The sequence below is a fragment of the Impatiens glandulifera genome, chromosome 2 (genome assembly GCF_907164915.1).
Source record: "Impatiens glandulifera chromosome 2, dImpGla2.1, whole genome shotgun sequence".
Classification (NCBI taxonomy): Eukaryota; Viridiplantae; Streptophyta; class Magnoliopsida; order Ericales; family Balsaminaceae; genus Impatiens; species Impatiens glandulifera.
This window is the reverse complement of record NC_061863.1, coordinates 51,027,342-51,051,201: the sequence shown is the minus strand read 5'-3', so window position 1 is coordinate 51,051,201 and position 23,860 is coordinate 51,027,342. Positions and strand designations below refer to the sequence as shown.

The 23,860-nt window shown below is 31.3% G+C and overlaps 3 protein-coding genes across 5 annotated transcripts; 1 reads left to right on the top strand and 2 right to left on the bottom strand.

Moving 5' to 3' along the window:
- The first annotated feature begins 1,268 nt into the window (after positions 1-1,268).
- Positions 1,269-2,320, top strand: LOC124924862 (E3 ubiquitin ligase BIG BROTHER-related-like). Its single transcript, XM_047464849.1, has 5 exons — positions 1,269-1,430; positions 1,523-1,600; positions 1,934-1,999; positions 2,077-2,153; positions 2,293-2,320. The coding sequence occupies exons 1-5, from the start codon at positions 1,269-1,271 to the stop codon at positions 2,318-2,320; spliced, it is 411 nt and encodes a 136-aa protein (XP_047320805.1).
- A 6,445-nt stretch (positions 2,321-8,765) lies between these two features.
- Positions 8,766-11,116, bottom strand: LOC124926038 (PI-PLC X domain-containing protein At5g67130-like). 3 transcript variants are annotated; one of them, XM_047466197.1, is made up of 9 exons: positions 11,009-11,116; positions 10,830-10,923; positions 10,619-10,741; positions 10,366-10,503; positions 10,170-10,268; positions 9,779-10,082; positions 9,446-9,669; positions 9,264-9,350; positions 8,766-9,182 (listed from the first exon to the last, which is right to left on the bottom strand). In XM_047466197.1, exons 2-9 carry the CDS (start codon positions 10,908-10,910, stop codon positions 8,961-8,963), a joined length of 1,278 nt encoding a protein of 425 aa, XP_047322153.1. In that variant the 5' UTR covers positions 10,911-10,923; positions 11,009-11,116; the 3' UTR covers positions 8,766-8,960. The 3 variants fall into 3 exon arrangements, with proteins under 3 accessions (XP_047322153.1, XP_047322154.1, XP_047322152.1); XM_047466198.1 differs by having other exon boundaries at positions 10,830-10,920; positions 11,009-11,092; XM_047466196.1 differs by lacking the exon at positions 11,009-11,116 and having other exon boundaries at positions 10,830-11,002.
- A 1,878-nt stretch (positions 11,117-12,994) lies between these two features.
- Positions 12,995-14,309, bottom strand: LOC124928026 (60S ribosomal protein L6-like). Its single transcript, XM_047468550.1, has 4 exons — positions 13,996-14,309; positions 13,753-13,859; positions 13,434-13,615; positions 12,995-13,353 (listed from the first exon to the last, which is right to left on the bottom strand). The coding sequence occupies exons 1-4, from the start codon at positions 14,244-14,246 to the stop codon at positions 13,198-13,200; spliced, it is 696 nt and encodes a 231-aa protein (XP_047324506.1). The 5' UTR covers positions 14,247-14,309; the 3' UTR covers positions 12,995-13,197.
- Positions 14,310-23,860: the final 9,551 nt, after the last annotated feature.

The window sequence follows — 23,860 nt, the reverse complement described above, 5'->3', positions numbered from 1 at the left end:
TAAGCATTTTATATATATATATATATATAGAAAAACCCTAAACAATATATATAGATTTTGGTAAAAGTATTTTTAAAAAAATATATCAAAATTTGTCTTAATAGAAAATGAAAATAGAAAATGAAAGAAAAAAAAAAATATTGGGCCGTTCTTTTATCCGGATATTTGCCGGGAAATGGCCCAAGCCTTACAAATATAACCGAGTAAATTAGAATAAATATGATTCTTATTCAAACATTGACAAAATATATTATATTTTCATCATTTATTCTGATATTTGATATTGGAGCCTTGATATTTATAGCGGGCTTGTCTTGTCTTGGCTATTGGGCTTAATCTGACTTCGGACTGATTCTTCCACTTAATTTAATTGATTTAATATACATCAAAATTTTTATCATACATTTAATTTTGTATGCTTTTTATTATTATACAACCCCTTTATTTAAAATATTTTAAATGTGAAAGGAAACTGTGAAATTTAATCTTTAAGGACATACCTAATAAAAAATAAATAATACAAATTATAAATTAAATACTTACAAAAATATTTTTTTCAAAATTAACCATATTTACAAAGATATTGGCCTTTTGTTTTTGAAAATAATTAAACACACCAATAAATATAAGATAAAAAAATCAAATTATTTGTAAAAATAACAAAATATAACAAAAACAAAAAAACAACCATATGAGTAAATGTGGGGAATATATCACCCCAAATTGACAACCTAAACGAGATCAAGACTACTAATTTTCAAAATTTGTGTTTGAATTCAAAATGAAGTTCATTCTAATTTATATTCAATCGAAGTCAATTTAGCTTAAGAAAATTATCACATAATTAATAAATTGAAACAAATATCTTAATTTAAGCTCATTAGTTATTTTATAAAGTTTGTATTTAGTGTTGCATTAAATTGAAAGGATATCACTACACTATCATGTATCATGTCCAAGAAGAGTGTTTTTTGTTTTGACGGATAATTTGAATTTGAATTATATCTTTATATAACTTTTGATCCAAATTGTACACACGTCTATTGTAGACTTTGTTATCTAAAAGAGATTGTCTAACATAGACTTTGTTATCTAAAACGGTCGTTGACATATATTGAGATAGAGAACCTTTTTATTATACTTTTCAAATAAATTGAGAAAAGTAGATGTATTAATTTAAGCTCATTAACTGTCTGTCTACCCCCAAGTTTTCTATAAAAAGTTTGTGTTTAGAGTTGTGATGAAATTGATTATAATATCACCCTTTCATGGCTGAGAACAGAGACTCCGGTGGTCCGATAGATGACTTGGAGGTGAATGATGTGAATCAAAATGGGGGTACTTTCAATAACCAACACTTGAATGGAGATTGGACAAGGTTGCTATCTCTAGCTGATGCAGCAGAAGAGGAGGAAAGAAGAGCTAGACAGGTAATTTTTTTTATTTGTGTGCAGAGAGAGCTAGCTACATAATTATTTGCATATAATTTTAGTCCTTCTGACATTGCAATGTGTTGTTTTAGGAGGAACAGCTCAATTGGCTAAATGAATACTGGGAACTCTTCTTAGAATCGTATGCTAATGGGGTGATCGATCTTTCTGTAACTTAATTAAAATTTTGTATTATTAAAATGGATTATTTATTAAAGTTTTCTTATTATTGAATGATTTTTATTATGCATTTTAAGATTATGTTGTATGTTTTTTTTAGCTATTGGTGTGCGTGGTTAGTTTTTTTAATTAATTTATTTGATGTTTTGGTTGGTGTAATTGTGATTGACACACTATTTATGAGTTTTGATTTATCTCCATTATAAGAAAAGAAAAAAAAAGTTAATTTTCTCTTTATTTAACTATAACTAGAGTAATTTGATTAGTCTGTTTATACTTTGAATTTCTTGTTTGAAGATAAACTCTAACGAATAATTTATTAGGAATATGAATATGAATCTGAGGAGGAAGAAGAAGAAATACCCAATATAGACAATATGTCTTATGAGGTAATACTTAATTATTTTCTTCACATTTTAATTTATAATTAGTAGGCTTATAAACTAAATGATGTATCTTAAAATAGGAACTATTGGCCTTACAAGAACGTATTGGAATTGTCAACGTGGGATTAAGCGAAGATACAATTACGTCAAGATTAAAGTCATATAAATATTGTATTAAAAAATATGGACTTGAAAGTCCAGTGTGTTGTATTTGTCAGGTAATGTTTTTTTTTTTTTTTTTAATTTAAGTTTTTTCTAACAATCTTTTAAACATCTTTGAGGATGTGTTTTTGCAGGAAGAATTCATGTGTGGTGAGGATGTGAGTAAATTAGAGTGTAATCACAATTTTCACTTTGGATGTATTAAAACGTGGTTGATGCACAAGAACTCTTGTCCCATATGTAAAGCGCCCTCCTTTGTGTAGTGAAAATAAAAAAGTTATAATATTGAGTGAAAATAAATAAATAGTTATAATTTTTTATGAATCATTCATTGTTATAATATTATTGTCCTATTATAATATTTTAATACATGAATTTATCGTTTTCCTAACCAATTATTTAGTGTCTTGTGGTAATAATTTTTACGTCGTTAAATCCTTATATTAATTAATATTAATTTAACTAGTATGATTACATTTTGTATTATATAAACAAAATATCATATATTTTTAAATATAATTTTTTTTTAGCATTTTACTCAATTATCTCATTATTTATTAACATTTTCGGTCAACGAATAATTTTATTCACATATTTAATCATCAATTATCTCTTGTTTCTTAATCTACCTCTCATAATTAATTTTGTGACTTCATTTAGAATATTTTACATCACAACTATCTCATCATATTTATTACTCACTTCTCCTCATTTCGATTAAACCAACATAAGTACTTGGTCTTGTGACGTCACTCCGAACATTTTGTACACAACCATCTCATCATATTACCGACCTCCAACAAATCATCTCATTCCCATATTTAACTACAATTATCTCATGTTCCCAATCGACCTTCACAAATAAAATCTCGTGAGTCGTGACCTCATTCTGAGCATTTTACACCCCAATTATCTCAGGCCTCTCCTCACATCGATTAAACCAACAATCTCATCATATTAATCATAATTATCTCTTGTTCCCCAATCGACATTTCAGTCCTTAATCGCGTGACCTCACTCCAATTATTTTGAACTCAAGATATCATCATTGGGGAGAAAATTACCGATATTTTAGAAAATTACTGATATTTTAGATGTATCGAATATATTGTACTGCAAAATACAAAAATATTGATTTTTAGTATAGCAAAAAAAATGGTAAGGTGTGAGATTTTCAAAATTTTGGTAAATCGGTATATACCGAAATAATATTTATACATTAAAAATATATGTATAATACTTATCAATAATTAAGTTTTAATTTTCGTCTCAAAATTAGATTCACGCAACCATTATTAAATTTTTAACAAAATCAAACGAATATCAAAGTATATATTTATTTATTTTTAAGTAAAATTTTTAACAACCAATTTTAGTAAAATTTATTTATTTTTATTTTTTTTAGAAGATTTAAAGTTTAACTCTAAAAGTATATATTCTTTCTATATAATCTTAATATGTTTATTTTTTCTCTACACTGATTTTATATTTATTTAATCATAAAAATCTAATTTTTGAAAATCAAAATATAATTAAACTTTAATAGTATTCGGTACCGTTGCCGTACTAAAATTGCGGTATACCATCAATATTCGGTATGAACGGTATGTTACTTGTATCATGTCAATATTTTGGTATACCGAAATAAAGGTACGATAACAATATGATCTTTCCCATATCAAAACTTTCGGATATATATGTAGTATGAATAAAAAAAATACGGTATACCATGCCCCGACCAACTCCTAATCATATCATTACCAACATCTTACCGTCACTTCAGCCAACCAATCTCTCATTCACATATTTAACCATCATATATTCCCTTGTTCCCCAATTCTCATTACTAATCTTATAACCATATTTTGCACTCAATCATTACTTTAGTCATTATTTTAGTAATCAACCATCTCATTCACATATTTAACTATCATGTAAGCACTAAAAATTTACATCCCAGTTTATAATATTAAAATAATTATTTTTGAATTAATTTTAAATAAATAAGATCAAAATAATTAATCTTATATCCAAAAACCTATTTAAAAAAATTAATTATGATTAATTATTGTACTAATTAATCAAATTAATTAAGCGATAAGACCAAAATAAAAAAAAATAAAATTATTTGGGATAAATATTGTACCCATAACATCTAAAAAATAGTTTTAGAAAAATTAAATGACAAAAGTAAATAATTTTGATGAATTGTTGTATCTATTTCATCTAAAAAGAATTATTTATTTAAATCATAAAATTATAAGGAAAAATTAAAATAAATTGGTAAAATATATGCCATATTTATTTTAATATTTAAAAAGATCAAAATTAAAGGCAAAAATGGTGAAAGAAAAATCAATTTCAAATAAACTCTTAAGGATTTAATAAAAAAATATATTTGTGATCATGCGTGGCCGAAACCAGGAAAATTGGTTGCAGCGCACGCCAGGACCATTGGATCAACGCTGGATTTTCATCCAACGCATAAGAAGTAGTTGCATACCCCGTTGTAGCGAAAGGAAGCGCGTCAAGGAGCATCAGATCCACTAACTGGACATTAGCTCCATCCACCTGATCGCTAACAGGACGTAGCGTTTTGACAGAAATGCTAACGGAACGTTCTGCCATCTCCGGTCTTCATCTTCATCGCGACCGTCGTATGTATAAATATGAAGATACGTGGATGATCTTCTCAACTTGGAACTCAGTCGTTAGTCAATGAAAATGGATGATTCAAATCCCAGAAAGATCACCCTACGATGGTAATCATTCCCCTTACGAGTATAGGCCTCGTCACTGCCTACTCCGGTCACTTGACTGAAGAACAACCAAAATTATATTAATGACTTTTGGCTTATTCAAGCCACTAAAAGCCTCTTCCGACTTAGGACAATTATAAGTAGACCCCCTAAGTCGATCCCAATCCATAGAATCCAACCTCCCCTCTAAAATCGCGATTTATCATAAATCCGCCATTGAAGCTCAAAGTTTCTCAATTTTTCAAAAATTCATTTTCAGGCCTTGAAGCTTGGATCCATGCATCTCAACAGATTCCCTAAGGTCCAAGGAGTGTTCTCCAATCCTTGGTATGATTCCAATCACCATCTAATTCATATTTATGGTTTAAATTTGAAATTTTTATATTTCAAATTGCAAAAGCTTGTATGCTTTCTGATCATAGTGTTTTATGGATGGAAATCATTCCTAGAATCATTTAGGAAATATTTGGATAGGATAGAACCGATCAATCGATCTAAATAAAAAAAAACCCAAATTTAAATTTCAAAAATAAAAAAAGGGTTTGTTGTTCTTGAGTTAATTCTATTGAGTCACAACCTAGAAAGTTTCCCAACATGATTGTAATGATGTTTGGCAACTATTTGGATCATGTTTGATCCATCCCGATCATGTTTGATCAAAATCAAAATTTTAAAAATAAAATGAAAATTTTAGGTTCTTGAATTGGTCAAAACGAACAACTAGTATTCTTATTTTTGTACCAATCAAGTATATGTGATATAAAGAAGTTATTGGATAACTCCTTTCTCTTCAAAACAATTTTAAAATCAAAAACCCGATTTTTTTATCACAAACTGTTTTGAACAAATTGATCATCATTCAGGTCGATTCATACCTTTAGATAATGATCAATATGTTCCTGGGAGCTTTGTAAAGCTACCCAAGCTCTTAAATCAAAGAATTATAGCTAAAAAAACTAATTTAAAAATATGCACTTTGGTATTTTTGAGGACCATGCCTCTTAGCCTAGGACCAAGATATCCGACCGATAATCCTCAGTCCGGACCGAGAAAACCAACCTAGGACCGAGAGGTCCGACCGATGTTTTTGAACTAGGAACGAGAAATCCAACCGAGAATTTTCACATATGACCAAGAGGTCTCGCCTGGGACCGAGACTCACAGGGTTCACGACCGAGAAATTCAAACTTGGGACCGAGGATCTCAAGGCCTAGGACCAAGAGGTCTGAGTCCGAGACCGAGACTCTCAAGACCCAGGACCGAGAGGCCTAACCTTGGAACCGAGCATCCCAAGTTTGGGACCAAGAGCTCCCAAACCCAGAACTGGGGAACTTAACTTAGAGCTAACCTCGGACCAAGAGGTTTTTACACCTCGACCTAGAAACTTAGCCCCAGACTAGTACATGATCGATACTAGACTGGTAAGATCAACCAAGGACCGAGAGTCCTTAGCACCTCGACCGAGAGACTCCGGTACTAAGGCCTGTTTGGTTCCACTTTTTAAAAAATCCAAAATTATTTTTATAATTTTGTGACTCCAAATCATTTTCTAATAATTTCGAAAAAAATTAGAAAATGCATTTTAAATATTTTTTGGGGTTTTTTTACATAAAAATATTTCAACAAAGACTAGTTTGATGTTTATTTCTAAACTCTAATGCCTTTAAAAATGACTGATATTCTTCAAATATTTTCACCCTAGTTATCATCTACAACAGATACGCATTTAAATATTGTTGTTTCAATATTTTAAATAACACTAAAATCTAGATGAATGACTAAGACCGGAAAGATAATTAGTTAAAATTCAAACGTTATAGAACTGATATTTAAAAAGTCAACTTTATAAGTGGAGATCGTAACTGATATGGAGGATATATCACGAAAGCCCTTTCCCAAGTATCACCAAACTTCGAACCAAACCAAACTCTAGTGCAAAATATGTTTGTACACGTACACCTTTTTTTATTGATTTTTCTAAAATCAATTGGGGATTCTGTCTTCAAATAAATAAATTTTTTATTAAATTAATTATGTTTAGTTAATTTAAATTGGATTTCATAAAAATTTAAATCTGTCAGCAAATCCTTAGATTATTAAAATTTGAATAAAATAAATTATTTTACATAATTAATTTTAAAAAGCGGTCAGAAACTATCAAACCCTTTAAAAATTAATATTTTATTTTAAAAAGATGTATGGCACGCATACTTTAGGCCCGCATGCCACATGTCGACAACACGCTCTACTGTAGGATTCCCGGGGGTTACACAACACATATCCTTTTGTACCCTAATTGAACTCTCATTACTAATCTCATGACCCCACTTCAAGTATTTTACACCCAACCATATCATAATATTATCGACTTTTTACCATCAATTCAGTCAACCAACAATTCATTCACAACTCAACCACAATTATCTTTTGTTTCCCAATTGACCTTTTAGTGATTATATCATAAACTCACTCTCGACACTTTGTACCCCAACCATCTCATTAATATTGACCTCTTTAACCAACCCATTTCGAGTATTTTGCACCCAATCATTATTTTGGTTAACCAATGATCTTATTCACATACTTAACCACCACATATCTCTTGTACCTCAATCAAACTCTCACCATCTCATTTTAACCATCATATTAATCACATATCATATCGAAACCTTCGAATCTATATGTAATATGGATACAAAATTACGATATACCGTACCGACCAACTCCTAATCATATCATTACCAACATCTTATTGTCACTTCGACCAATCAATCTCTTCGTTCACATATTTAACTATCATATATCCCCTTTCCCCAATTCTCATTACTAATCTCATGATTCTGTTTCGAATATTTTGCACTCAATCATTACTTTGCTCAATCAACCATCTCATTCATATATTTAACCGCCAAATATCACTTTGTACTCCAATGGAACTCTCATTACTATTTTCATGACCTACTTTGAGTATTTTACACTCAACCATGTCATAACATTACCGATTTTTTACCATCATTTCAGTCAATCAACAATTCATTCATAACTCAACCACAATTATCTCTTATTGTCGAATCGACCTTCGACCTCTTACCAACCCATTTCGAGTATTTTACACCCAATCATTAATTTGATTAATCAATCATTTCATTCACATACTTAACCACCACATATTTCTTGTACCTCAATCAAACTCTCATCATCTCATTGTTAACCATCATATTAATCACATATCATATCGTAACTTTCAAATCTATATGCATTATGGATAAAAAAAATTATGGTACCGTACCAACTAACTCCTAATCATATCATTACCAACATCTTATCGTCACTTCGGTCAACCAATCTTTCGTTCACATATTTAACCATCATATATCCCCTTGTTCCCCAATTCTCATTACTGAGACTCTATTTCAAGTATTTTGCACTTAACCATTACTTTAGTCAATCAATCATCTCATTCACACATTTAATAACTCGCATTACTAATCTCATGACCCCACTCCGAATATTTTACACAACCATATCATAACATTACCAATTTTTTACCATCATTTTGATCAACCAACAATTCATTCACAACACAAAATGGGTCGGTTGTTGTGGTGCATCTTCTATCTGTTTGTAATTAAGTAAGAAGGATGAGTGATTATAAGTAATTCATGGAAGCGCGTAGTGGAACAGTCATTGGCCTCGAGAGAGCGCCTGAACTTTGCTACTCTCAACATGGACACGATCATATATGCCTCCTTTAAGTAACTCACTGTTTAATAAGGCCTAAGTTGAAGAACAAATTAAGTGAATGATTTGAGGAACAAATTAAGTGAAAATGATTTGAGGATCAAATAGAAAGCAAAGAAAATTCATCTAAGGCCATAGCTCCATTTCTAGAAGCTGGCTTTAAATTTCAACATGATAATCAAACGGTAGTGACAGTTTTATGCTAATTTACTATTTCCTTAACCAATGAGATGAGAAGAAACAAACACTCTTAGAAGACACTCAAAGGAAACATCTAAAAATGTTATGCTCGATTCAGAGATCTATAGAAAGAAGGAAAGAAAAGAAAGCAACAATATTAGAAGAAGATTAAACAAAAATAAGTGTGGACGTGGAGGAGGGAGTAGAGAAGAAGAAGATCCTGTCAATTGAACGGATCCTGAGAAATTTCCGCTGCCATTAGCTGGTGGACTTCCATTTCCATTTCCATTTCCATTTCCATTAAACACCGCTATGTTCTTGCAAACTCCAAATTTTTGTCCAGCCTGAAAAATCACAAGACTTTTCTTTATACATTACACATGAAGTGTTGTGTTTTTCTTTTCTCCATGGAAATGAATAAAAACCTGGCAGGCAGTGACAGTAGAACATCCACATAATGTCTGGCCGTTCATCCTATCAAGAGCTTCAAAAACGCCTCCTCCATCACTCCTCTGCATAATAACCACAACATATTGGATTGAAATAATGCATTATCGATGAAAATACTTGGGATTTTTCGATAAACCTACTAGAGAAGCATAGATACCATGTAGAAGTTGACGGCCAAGAAGTTTGGCATGGAATTCCCGGCTGCTTTATAGCAAGTTTCGACCATATTAGCAAGGGGAGCCGAATGCTCTTTGCAAGCTTCAGATTGAGCTGGAATCGTGGGGAAGTAATTTTGCAAGAGAAGAGATGCGCTTCTTGAATTTAGTGACTTGGATTCCTTTCTATTTGGACAAGAGCCTTCTATAACACCACCATCTCCAGCTGAAAACAAACAAACAATGCCTCTGATCTTTCTTTCTTTCTTTCTTTCTTTCTGAAAACATAACAAAGAAAGAAAAGGATATATATCTCTTATAACAAACACACTTACGCTCATTTTCCAGCATGTACCTCCATTGATAAGGGATTCCTTCTGAGGCTTCCTTGGACGAGTCAGAAGTGAAAGCCAGCAGTCGGTGATTGTCGAGGACCATTTGAGTTACAGTAGGCCAATCCCGACCCTTCTTGGGCATCTTAGAAACGGGAAACCAATACTTGTCCAACCCGGCATTGGCGAAAAGCTTTGTAAGCCCTTTGGGAGAGCGGACATAATCCTCGATTATGATGGTGACTATTTGAGTTGGGTTCGAAGTCAAGAATGCTTCCACTTCGTTGAGAGTGTTAATGGCAGGTTGCTGCAGACAATTTATTTATAATGTAAACACAAACTAGGTAGATTCAAAGGGATGAGCATTGTTAGTTATAATTAATTAGTTAATTACAAAGGCAGTGAAGTTGTAGCATTGTCCGCGGAGAGAATGACATAGCCAAATGTCGTTCTCGAAGTCATACATATCCAGCATAAATCCTCTGACTCCATTCTAAACAACAACAAGAACAACAAGAAAAACTTCATCATCAATTAGGAGGAGGAGGATGAGGAGAAATGGCAAGTTTTGTTAATAAAGTAATTAGTACCATCAATTGATTGGTGACAGTGTCCTCTTGATTGTAGAAAGTAATTCTGTCGGCACCGGTGAGTAAAGGGGCGTCAACAATTGAAAAGGAATTGTGGGTCACGAGCCATGAATACTTATTAAAGGGTAATCCGTTGATCTGTTTGTTCCAAATAAGTTAAAAAAGCAGATAGCTGATCAAATATTATCGGCACTAATTTAATGCCAGAAAACAGAAAGAAAGAAAGAAAGAAAGGAAAGAAGAAATAGCTGACTAGTGATGTGGGTATTATGGCTTGGCCTCTGGTGCAGACGGGTTGGTTTTCCCCTATAGATGGGCAGTTTCCACAGTAGAGACTAGGTCCGCAGTCGGTAGCCAAAGAACACGGCTCTAACAGCTGGGGGTGGTAAGTAAAGAAAAACAGAATGAGGAATGAGGAAATCGGAACTGATCTAAAGAGAAAGAGAAAGAGAAAGAGTCTGAACCTGGCAGTTGCCGTTGGAGCAAGCAGCTGTGGAAGAAGTGACGGCTAAGATGAGGATGAGTCCTCCTAATAAGAGGAGCATAGCTCTGCACCTACTGTTCATACGGTCGTCGGTCAGTTAACAAAAGATGCAGAACAAACAAGCAGAGAAAGAGATGAAGAAAGAAGGAAGGGCTCAACTCAAATCAAAGTCCAGTCTCTTCGGTAGAGAAATAAAAGTGCACTTCAGAGAGATAAAATTCACTGTCATTTTTGTGTTCCCAATCGCGGGATTTATTTTTCCAGCTTTTATATAAAAGAGAAATGATATAAGGTACAGAAATAATATTAACAAGAAACTTCGAGAAAGATGTGTTATTTTTTTTAAAGAGAATTTTCAGATTTCTTATTCAGTTATTAAATTACTCATTCTTTTTTCAAATATAAATTAGATCGTAAAATTATACAAGGTTTGAAGATGGATGATTTCTCTATTATTGTTTTTGTTGACATTTTGGTAATGACAAAACATAAGATAAGAAACCTGAGTTTATTTGGTCCATCTTGGTTTTGCATATGATTGCTGATATTCATTCATGCGGCGACCCTTGAGCTTTTCATCTATTCATGCTCAAAAGGGCATTCCTGGCTTCTAATGCCGTTGGACAAACATATGTTTATTCGTTATTCATTCATCTCAAGATTTGTCATCTTTAAAATTGAAGTTGGTGCAAACCATATATTTGGCAAGCAGTACAAATACGAGTGATGGATTCCATTACATGGTTACACAGAACACAGGTATTTAAGGTTCAATAATGTTACAGCTAGATTTTGGGCAGCATAAACAGCCATTAATGTCTAACTTGCAAAAAGGTGTGTCTTCCATTCAATGCATACACCACCCGACAAGTTACTTAATACCAGGGAAAATAACCAACAAAAGCCAAAGCCAAGTTATTCTAGCTTTTTTTATTTATCAACAACTAACTGATTAGCAGTTTTTAATTCTCACAAAAAAGACAACAATATGTGAATACTGTCTAATCAAGCTCCTTAGTTCTTCCATTGCAGCTGGTGACCAAACCCTTGGCATTTCCAAGAGAGGATATTCATTTCTAGATGAAGACAATTAATTCCAATCAAAATAATCTTCCAAATTACTTGATGCTGCAAAGGGATTCAAGTATTATGCTTTAGTTTTCTTTGAGGCAAAATATCAAACACCTTATGTCAATATTTCGGAAGAATCAATTATAAGAAAATGACATACACAAACATTTTTTATTCCAGTTCACATCACACTTCAACCAGAATTTTCAAAATATATATAATAGATAGAAAGAGAGACCAAAAGATTACTGAGTCCAATTCCTCCTAGCTGAAAGAGCTTTGAATGGAAGTGGATTGTCATGCTAATTCTCCATAATTAAAAGAAAATTAATAAAAAAAAATTAATGTAAATGAGAACACAATTTTAAAAAATATATTAATTTAAGATCCTCGGAGCCTCTTCTAAGGAGATGGACAAGTTCTTAAATGTTTGGCTGAAAGTTCTCCATAATGTGATTGTAATGAGGTGCTGATGGTATATCTCCTAATTGTCTAGACCTAAAAAGTTTGGCTCCATATGATTCCTCAAGATAGAACTTAACTAAACATGGTCAATTGAAACTTGATCAGCCTCAATGCCCACCAAAGATAAGAAATATGACCTCAGCAAAGGGAAAAATTATTCTATTTGATGGGAAATTGATTCGCTGTTTCTAGAATATGATTCTTTAATTAAGAAGAGCTATTTGTGTTTGCTCCAATTGGAGGAAATTCGTGGGTCTATGTAACATGGTACATGAGGCAACATTCATCATGAACTTAGCAACTTAGTTTGAAATAAGCACAACAAACATAATATTCATTGACAAAAGATTTGCATCTAACAAAAATAAAATACTCAATCAATCATTCTGGTTGCAAATGCAAAGCCTGAAAATAGAAAACTTTGATTTTAAAATTTTACTAGGGATGTTCTAATTGACATCATTTGGAAGCAAAATGTTATACAACTTTAATATAGCTCATTTGAAGATTTTTAACATAGTTTTTAATCATCCATGGTTTGTTCTACTATCCAATCAAACTTGGACATGAACATTTTCACAGATAGAGCAAGCAAAACAATAGCAAAACGATGTTGAACCATTGAAAATATCATTAGAGTACTTATAAATAAGGTGAAGACCCAAAATATATTCCAACTAGAACACATAGGAAAAAAAAATAACTTGATATAATCTTTAATAACAAAACTTCCAAAACCCTGCTAGAGTTCAAATCAACACAATACAAAGATAACAGTTGTCCTCCTCTAGGATTCATTGTTACCTTACAATTTAAAAGACAAGCTCATGGGGTTTCATGCCTTCCTTGAGTGAGAATCTAGAGGCCAAATATGACTTCAAATCAGCAACTCCATCAATAGTTTGTAGAAGAGCTGCATCTACAGATTTCTGATCATCCTTCTTTTCCTGAGAAATGACATTCTTCTCCTGCAATTCAGTCATTAAACAAAAACATTAGCAAAGAAGTATAAGTCGGTATATTTGAATTACAATGTAAAGAAACATACTTCTTTTTCTTCTTCAAAGAACTCTCCTTCTGCCTTTTTCTTCTTCTTCTCAGTCTTCTTTCCAAAGTACTTGTCATCAAACTTTTCAACATTTACTCCAGTAATGTCTATCTTGGTTGAGGTACCAATCACATAAGCCTGATTCACACGTCTCAGAGGAACACCATTGATCTTGAATGGCCCTATATCAACCAAGTAATAAAATTCATAATAATCCATGAGAACTCTCCATGTGATATCTAATGTAATCAATACAATTGCAATAACCCATATGCTCAAATCTAGTAAAACTTAATTGAAATAAAATATAGATCCTCACCGGTAACAAGAAGTAGACCAGAAGTTAGCTGCTTTAGAAACACAACTCTCTTCCCCTTGAACCTTCCAGCCAAAACAATCAAGACAGTCCCAGGAGTAATACTCGCTCTGTATGAAGATAAAAAGTTAACATTCATAAATCAGCAACCGCATTGAATACGCATGATAATCCTATCAATAGATCTGCTCATCACATTCATTAAGAAGACTGAAAATGACTATAAATTGAACCCATTAATCGCACCTGAGCTTGGTGGGTTTGGGTTTACGCTTGTTAACGATGGGCTTTTTGACATCGTCAGCGGGATAGAACTTGGGTGGCTTCACGGAAGGCACGACTTCGACGGGTTTCTTGTCGTGTTGAGGGAATGATCCGCCGTTCTTAGCTTTGATGGCCCAAAGTCCTCTCTTGTGGTACATCTTTGAACGTGAGAATTTTCCGACTCCTCGGATCAATTCCGGGTTCCTGGTCGATCGTGGTGTCTTGGGAGCCATCTCTGCAAAAATCTCTCTTTCTCTCTTTCTCTGTTACTCGGAAGAGGCGGCTTATCTCATATGGAAGATGAATAAATAGTGACAAGTAAAAACCCTAAAATCTGTTGGGCTTTACTAAGTCTTGGCTAACAGGCCAATAGTTTTTTTAATATAAGCCCAACCAATAATTGTCCATTTATCTATATAATTACTCTCTTTTTTTCTCAAGAAATAAATATTTTTTTAAAGAAAAAAAAGAGAAGAAATTTTTTTTAATTTTGATTTAATATTATATAGACCAATCTAATAGTCTCAGAGTCATTATCCCTCATTTCAATTTTTTTTAGTCAATGTAATTGCACAGATCTAAAAAGAAAATACTAAACTCAATTATAATTGGATTCATAATTGAATGAAAATAGTAATGTTTTGAAAAGAAAAGTAAAATAAATTTTTGTAAACATAATATAGCAAGGAGAAATATGTGTTTAAAAGCTCATGAACATTTGTTATTTTCTTTTTATGTTTCTAGATTTTTATTTATTTATTCTCAAATTTTTATTTTCTGATGTACTTTTCATTTTTGTTTATTTTATTATAAATAATAATTTAGTAAAGGAATATTAAATTCTATAAAATAATAATTTCAAATATTCATTTTCCGAAAAAACAATTATCAATAGAATGAAATACAACTAAATCGATCAGACCAATGAAACTGAACGGTGAGTTTTGTTATATGCAGTTTTCTATTTATTGAAATCGTGAATTTGGGTTTAATTGCTTTAATAAAAGAAAATATGGACCAAGTTCAAAGACTTATTTTATAATAACTACTAATATGTTACTACAATATTTTGGAACAAGTTTAAAGACTTATTTTATAATAACTACATAAAAATGCGTGTAATGGGTGAAACAAAGAATATGACATGACCAATATGTTACTACAATGTCGTAGAACAGGTTTAAAGACTTATTTCATAATAACTATTTTTCCACCTATACTCCAAATTTGCTTGAAGATGGATCAGAGATGAAGTAAGAAAGACAAGGAAATTTGAGATGAGTTTACATTCTTTGTATTCGATAAATATGGTTCCATCTTATCAATTTTAGTGTAATATTAAGAAATCATTATTGATCGAAAGGAACTAAATACAACAAAATTGATTGAGGAGGAAACAAAATTTTTCAACAACTTCTCAAAGATCTTTCTTATCGAGAAAACAACGTAAACAATTTGATGGTGAATCAAAAGATCATGGGGTAATATGTCACGAAACTCCGGTGCTCAATTGTCATAGAAATTATGAAATTAAATACTATCGATAGCTTAAGAATGCATGCATTATATATGGAAAGTATGATCACCAGAAAGTTAATTGCCCACAACAAAGAGGGAATTTTAGAAATAATTCTGGAGAATTCAAAAGGGCATAAAATTAGAAGTTTGTGGATAGTAAAGGATCAACCACAAAGAAGCGAGACAAGAGTATTTTTAATGAACAAAGAACAAACAACAATTCTAACACAGTGATTTTAAATATTATTTGTTTATGTATTGGTGTTGTTGATTCTGGTGCCACAAATTCTTTTGTCGCCAAATATTTTGTGAAAAAAAAGGTTGAATTTTTTTAACAACAATTAATGAAATATTAGTTGAAACTCCATTAGGTGATAAAATGATTGCAAAATTAGTGTGTGAATCTCATAATATTTGTATAAAAGTAATGTGTTAATTGACCTTACGATGTTTGATATACATAGATTTGATGTCATATTCGGAATGAAATTATTATCAAGAAATTTTGCTATGGTAGAATGTCATAAAAAGTAGTGTCATTTCAAATTCCAAAATGACATGTATTTTCTTTTATGGGTTGTAGTATCATTATTCGTCTACGAATAATTTGTGCTATAAAGATTGAAAGTATGCTCAAGAAATAGTGTCAAAGTTATCAAGTCGTTCTATGGGGTACTCAAAAAATAAAACAACTTATTGAAAGTATTCTTGTAACAAGTAGATTTCGGGATGTATTTCTGGATGAACTACTAGAATTGCCTCCAGAAAGAAAAATATAATTTACAATAGATGTAGCACCGGAAATATCAGTGATAGCGAAAACTCCATATTATATGACACTTACAAAGTTGAAAAAATTACACAAATAATTATTATTATTATATATATATATATATATTAGGCCAAATGTTTCACATTGAGGAGCTCAGTACTATTTATGAAAAATAAAGATGGGATAATGCGTCTTTATATTGACTATAATGGACTTAACAAAGTGACTATCCAAAACAAATATTCTTTTGTCAAGAATTAATGATTTGTTTAATCAGATATTATATTCAACTAAAAATCAACTCAGATAATATTGTCAAAAACAACTTTTCATACTAGATATGGATACTATAAATATGCGGTGACATCATTTGGATTGACTAATGCTCTTACTATTTTTAGATAACATTTTAGTGTATTAAAAAAAAGAATAAGGACTATCTAAGAATAATATTATATACGATGAGAAAAAATTCATTATATATTAAATTATTTAAACGTGAATTTTGATTGATATTATTCCATTTTAGGCATGTCCTATCTAATGATGGTGTACGAGTTGATTCAAAGAAAGTTAAAATAGTAATGTGATAAACTTAAGAGGGGAGGTGTGAAGATAATGCAAGCTACTCGTCAGAATGGACAAGAGTCAGAATGGACAAGAAATGCCAATTAGAGGATTATGAATTATGTGAGAGATAAGAAAAAGGAGCTATGCTCTTATTCATTTCATAATTCAATAGTGATGAATCCAGCTGAGGATATAGGCCTACATAAAATCGAGCACGTGATTCTCTTACAACTAATTCGTGAGGTGGCCAAAAGGACAGGGCCAAAATGCAAATAAAAAAAAAATTAGGGAATAACAGAAAGAAAGAGTCTAATAGAAAAGAAATACAATTGTAATTATAAAAAAAAATGAATTTTAGATCAGATGGTCCTAATGGCTCAACCCGTCATGTCCTACTCCGTTCCTTTGATCAAGTACATGTTGTAACATTACTTCCCCCTTTAACACATTGGCATCCTCGCCGATAGAAGTCTGATCGCTTTCCCCTTTGTCCCCATTCCAAGACTTGTCCTGGGTGCTTAATATTCAAGGTTTCCATGTATTCCCACAAATTCTCTCCATTCTCCCGATACTTCCATTTGACTAGAAGACAATTTTTTCCTCCACCTCTCGTTCTCGTTCGCCCTGGAGTTTTCTGAAATCTAGTATGAAGTGAGCTTGGGAATCTCTTCAATCACTTTAGGAGTTTCGTAATACTTTTTTAACTGCGAAATATGAAATACATTGTGTATCTTCGCTTCCTGCCCTAGCGCCAAACGATAAGCAACTTCACTGATTCGATTTGTGACTTGGAAATGTTCTAAATATTTTGGGGACAGTTTATGATATTTTTCGAACTGAAATATGATGATAGGATTGGAGTTTGATGAGGGACCAATCGCCAATTGCAAAACTTGCATATGTTATGCTTTTATCTTGTAGTTGTTTCATCATATTTTGGGCTCTTGTAGATGGAACTTGAGAATCTAAAGAGTTATCTATCTCGTTAGCAAATTCTGATTAAGTTATTCTACTTTTGAAACCTCTATAAGGTAAGGAGTGTGTATGTGAGGTTTATAACCGTAGATGGCTTTAAACGGTGAAATTTTTTGTAGGGAATGGAAATTCGTGTTATACCACCATTCTACAATGAGTAGAAATTTGTTCCATTGATGCGGTCGTTGGTCATCCATGCAACGCAGATAAGTTCACAAACATCGATTGACGACTTCTGGTTTCCCGTCCGTCTATGGATGATAATATAACGATAATGCTTGATGCACCCTTGTAACTTAAGGAATTCCCGTCAAAAAATACCAAGGACGATTTTGTCCCGATCACTTATAATTGACTTCAGCATTCCGTGAAGCTTGAAGATATTGTTAAGAAAGATTTCCACCACTCGTTTTGCTGTGAACGAATGTTGCAACCCCATGAATTGAGCCATTTTTTATCGTCTATCTATCACCATGAAGATCACAATTTTACCCATACTTTAGATAAATTTTCAATGAAGTCCATAGAGATTGATTCCAAAACTCCTTTATGAATTTCTATCGGTTGCGGGAGTCCTTTTGGAGTTGTCGTCTCTCCTTTGTTTCTTTGGCATATATTGCAGGTTCGTATAAACTCTTTTACATCCTTGACAATTCCTACCCACGAATAAGCCATCTGTAACTTCTTAAGTGTAACTAGATTACTTGAATGTCCACCAGTGGGGCTTGAGTGCATTGAGGATCGACCGCAGTTTAGTGTCATTTAAAAGCCAACTACCAGTTTCCTATCTTTTCTCAAGGTACCATTTATGAATGTAAATTTCGAAGGTAAACTTTCATCTTTTTTTGATTTCTTCAATTAGCTTGATCAGGTTTGAGTCTGAACTCAAAGTTAAATGTATGCATTTACACATCTAAAAGGGTAAAATGTTTTTAAAAAAAAATTCAATTTGAGATTGAAGTTACAACTATAGGGCAACAATTGTATGCCTGATGGCTCATTTATCTTTCTTACATTAAAATATTTTTTATGAAGCATTAGATCACTCAACTACTGGTTCTTCATCAGTTTTGACATCTATCTAGTTCAACTTTACTTAAGAACAAATCTTTGATTTTGGTAAAAGTTATTAAAATCATCCATTTATGTTATAATTTCTATTTTCCATCTACGAACTAAACTCAATCTAGCTTGGAAAATCATATAAAACATTTAGAATGAATTCACTTGTTCTTCATTCTGCCTTGTCTAACCATTTAGATCAACTTTGGCAATAAACATGTCTTTGATATCAAACCAGCTTTCAGACACCTCTTCTACTAGTATCAATGGTAACCAAGTTTTCATAAAGAAGACCTAATTAATACATTCATCTGGATGAATATACCAAAGATAAAATGGTATAGAAATAAATCCAGTGATCCACAATTTGATTTACTATAAGATTTTGACACAAAAGAAAAGAAAATAATAGTACACAAACAAAGGATAAATTTAAGACAAGTCAATGTGATACAAAGTATTTATGGAGCACATAGTTTAAAACGGTTTCGCAGAAATAGCTTGACAAAATCAAATGAAAAGTTATTAAAACAGGGCAAGGGCAAGATAATTCTCTATTATGGGGTTGAGAATGTAACTTTGCAGATAGGACACGAGTTCTTCTTGAACAACCACGATTTGATACATTCAAGATGAAAAATATGTTTGCAGGTCAGAGTGCTCACTTTCTCATCAACCTTATATGAATTCTGCAAAACATAAATTAATTAAGTAATTAAAATATCTTTTTTCATTCACTCCTATAAACCACTAAAAGAATAAAACTAAGAGTAAATTTACCTGACAAATACAACATACTTCATCTTTGTCAACTACAAAATTTTCAGGAGGAAATTTAGATGTATTTAAGTACAACCTATACATTACATTTCCTTTCTGAGCTTGCAACTCCATCAATTCCTATTCCAAGACACAACCAACATTCAATTATAAGCATTCTAATTGTAAATTAAACATGTTCTGTAGAGTTTTACCTCACGAGTCACGTTATTTATGTCTGCTATGTTTAATCTCTCTTCTTCGTCATCACTGTCATCTGAATCATACACCTAATAAAAAAACATAAACTAGATATTATATATAGGACTATAAGGTTAGCCATCATCAATTCAAAGCATATAACATATGAACTAAATTAGTCGGTAGAAAGGTCATCTTACCCCATGATCTGTTATCATGTATTCAAAATTCTCCCTAGTCCAGTTGTCCAGTTGCTACAAGCATTGTAAAGTCAAACAAAGGAAGTTAAATATAGATAAAAAAACGAAATGAAATGAAAATGAAAGAAAGAAAAAGACCTGTCTAGATCTTGTTTCCCGTTCGGTATAGAAAGATTGTATGCTTGTCCAATAGCTAACATGCATATTATCATGTTGGGCAGTAGTATAGAAGTCTGTCCGGTTGGGACTCCAATCATTGATACCAGCCGGCCTTGGGGGTTGGAGTTGGAGTGATCGGTTATCCAGTTCTGATTGGCGATCGTATCTAGGAATATACTCTAAGCGCTGGGCAGACATCATTTGCTTGAGCTTGCGTTGAAACAACTGCTCATTTACAGCCATTTCATCCCTTCTACTTACTGATCTTATGCCCCCATAATAGAATGGATTCATAATCCTTCGCATCTGTTCTCTTGAGAGTGTCGTCGACGTCCTTTCTTGGGATGCATTTTGAGACACAGCAGCTATGGCTTCTTGCATATTATATCTTGGGATTTCTTGGGGTGGATATTGAGCATTTAGATACTCAAGGCGAGTAAAAGGCACAATATTTGGGATAGTTATGGTTCCTTGCATGTGAAATGGGATCCTTCCCTGGAATTTATAGTTAGCGTATATGTACTCAAGCTGAGTAGCAGTGTTATGAGGCGGAATAGATGTCAAAGGTAAGGTCTGAACTTCTTGCATTTTTGGTCGAACATTTCTTTGGTTGTCATGATCAGCTAGGCCGGCTACACTTGAAACTCTTCCACGAGTAATTGCTTCCATCTTAACGTTGAACTTCGAATCATTGACGAGAACTGCGTTATAAGGCATGGTATGTTGAAATCTGCATAAAGTAAAACTTTAAATAGTGATCACTACACTACATATATAGTTTGATTATACTTTAGCACATATTAAAAGTCACATAAAGGCAATGAAAAATAATATCATATATACCAAGTTAATATTTGAGTCTTAACTCATGGTAATAAAGTTAATATTTGAGTCCTAACTCATGGTAATAAAAATAAATATATATAAACAAATACATTTATAATAATAATAAAAAATTAATAATATAATATACACGTGACCCGTAAGAATTACCCGAACCGAATAAGATAGGATGACAATAAAAATGTACAAATTAGCCCCGACCCGATCCACTCATTGTCATCCCTGCTCACTCGATCCCCTCTGCGAAACCCTAGCTAGCATTTTTTTGGCGCCGCCGAGAATCTAGGTAAGTAGTTCGAACATGGCGCTAATTGATCAGAAACATCAAGAAATACCTAAATTTGATTGTCTTTACAAAAATAGTTGATCCTCAATGTCTGAAATCCTAATCTTCTTTAACTTCAATGAATAATATACTTAGAATTGTTATTTCTCATTTCTTTTACATGTATTGTCAATGTCATGTATATTGGATTGGATATTAAACCTTCTATCTATATTGGATTCGATATTAAACTTTCTATCTAAAACTATCTTTCTAGTATTTCATTCTAAACTATGAGCTATAACCCACAAATTAATATAATATCATTAGTAATATTGAAAGAAATTTTAAATTTTAAACACATGAACTCAATCAAACCTCAAATTAATACCTCAAACACATAACTAGAACATAAAAGAAAATGAAGAGAAATTTAGAGACACTGAGTAAGAGAGAAGAGAGGAGATTGTACCTGGAAAAACAGCTCAAATAAATTGCACTAGATCTGAAGAACCAAATTAATGCCCTAGATCCGAAGGTGAAAGAAAAACTATGTTAATATAATCATGTACTCTATAATACTTTTTTTTTTTTTTTTGTAAAGTTCCCATAAAGGAAATGTATTAACATAAGTGCATTTCTATCTAAAGAAAATCCAATTAAAATTAACAATAATATCACAAAGGAGATTTTAGACATATATCAAAGATTTCTTTAATTATTTTCATTTTCTTTTCTTTGCCATTACCTTTCTTTCATTCAATTCAAAGAATTCAATATATAATTAATTTGACACTCCATTAATTCTAATTTCCCATTTAACCTAATAGCTGTGATGATTATCTATATCTAAATATTCTTGTAATGTCTCAAAGTTTTCATTATTATGTCCTTGTGAGTCCTTTCCTAATGCATGCATAAGATAAGATGAACTCCACAAAATGATGATGAAAATTCGGTATCTTTCACCACATAAACCACTAAAAAAAGTAGTACAATTTAATTAAAATTGAAAATTTATTTAGAAATAATTGTTTATTTATAAACTATAGTTTACTTCATTATAATATATGTTATATATTATTATTATTATTATTTTGATATAGTTACAAAATTAATTATATGAGTTCATTTATTTATTTATTAATTAAATATAAATTCATTTTTTTAATTGTATAAAATTGTAAAAATCATAAGAGACCATATATATATATATATATAAATAAAAGGTCATTATAACTTTAAACATTAAAAAAAATTAATACATTTTTTTATTAAAAGAAATAACATTCAATCAATTTAAGAAAATAAATTAAATAATGGTATTCTTTCATAATAATTATTTTCTAAAACTTATTCAATTATTCTTTGTTTACTTGATAATAAAAATGTAAAAGAATTGGGTCAAAAGTAATAATAAATGATTTTGACCTTAAAACAATTATTATTTAAAAAAATTAATAAATGGTTTTGATTTTTTTCCTTGGAAACTCAATTTTAAGATTATGTAACAATTGTTTTCTTTTAAGTGGTAATTAAATAAATTCAATTTTTAACTAATATGGATTAAAATCTAATCTAACAAAATTTTATAAATAAGTCATCGATCTTTAGTGGTTAGATGAGGAAAAAAAAGTTTTAAAACATTATAAAATAAATTGTGTATTAAGTTGTTGTATTCATAATATAATATAATAATCACAAAGTATAAACTTATTCTTTTATTTTATAATTTGTATTTTTTTAATTTGTGTCAACAAATTATCTTAAAAATATTTATATAAGATTTATTATTGATAGTATTAAAAAAAAAAATTATACCAGAAATTTAAAATAAAATAATAAGATAAAGAACTAGAATTTTATGTAAGGAAGGTTGTCTGTCCGTCCGTGAGTGAATTTGATAAATGAAATTTCTATTTTCACTTAGATTTCAAGATCACTCAAGAGAGTTTAGGTTAAATTAAGAAAAAATAAGAAAGGAGGGAACTTATTTAAATGAAAGCAGGAGATGGGGACCTACGTGTTATTGAGGAAATAAAACTAGGTCACGAACGCTATTTTTTATTGAAAAATGATAAACTAAACGAAAAAATAAGAGAAAGCAAGTCCACGAATCAACGTGGCATATCATTATGGTACGAGAATTTTTTTTTAAAAAATGTCTCGAAATGTTCATTTCGAGTCCCGAAACGCACATGGGTAGTAGGGAGATAATAAAAATGTCTCGAAACAGGCATTTCAGGACTGAAAGGAGCGTTTTCAAAACGTGAAGACAATCTGACAGGCCACGCGTTTTTCTGATTTTTTAGTTGAATTTATCATTCATCTTCTTGATCAAATTAAAAGGAATGACGAAAGGTCTAAATCTCTCATTGAAGCTGAACCTAGAAAAGAATCTCAAACCTAATGAACGACTTGTATTCTTATTTGAAGATAATATTTTTGTTTTTTTTAATTATTTATCGTTAATCATAAAATATAATTAAAATTTTAATAATTTGAACTATAACATAATTTAAA

Coding starts and splice junctions, on each gene's coding strand:
- LOC124924862 (XM_047464849.1), top strand. CDS start 1,269: ATGGCTGAGAACAGAGACTCCGGTGGTCCGATAGATGACTTGGAGGTG. Junction 1,601..1,933: donor ATGGGGTGATCGATCTTTCT/GTAACTTAATTA, acceptor ATAATTTATTAG/GAATATGAATATGAATCTGA. Junction 2,154..2,292: donor ACAATTACGTCAAGATTAAA/GTCATATAAATA, acceptor GTGTTTTTGCAG/GAAGAATTCATGTGTGGTGA.
- LOC124926038 (XM_047466196.1), bottom strand. CDS start 10,931: ATGAACAGTAGGTGCAGAGCTATGCTCCTCTTATTAGGAGGACTCATC. Junction 10,742..10,829: donor GCTCCAACGGCAACTGCCAG/GTTCAGACTCTT, acceptor TACCACCCCCAG/CTGTTAGAGCCGTGTTCTTT. Junction 9,183..9,263: donor CTACTGTCACTGCCTGCCAG/GTTTTTATTCAT, acceptor GTGATTTTTCAG/GCTGGACAAAAATTTGGAGT.
- LOC124928026 (XM_047468550.1), bottom strand. CDS start 14,246: ATGGCTCCCAAGACACCACGATCGACCAGGAACCCGGAATTGATCCGA. Junction 13,616..13,752: donor TGGTCTACTTCTTGTTACCG/GTGAGGATCTAT, acceptor TGGTTGATATAG/GGCCATTCAAGATCAATGGT. Junction 13,354..13,433: donor TCTTTGAAGAAGAAAAAGAA/GTATGTTTCTTT, acceptor ACTGAATTGCAG/GAGAAGAATGTCATTTCTCA.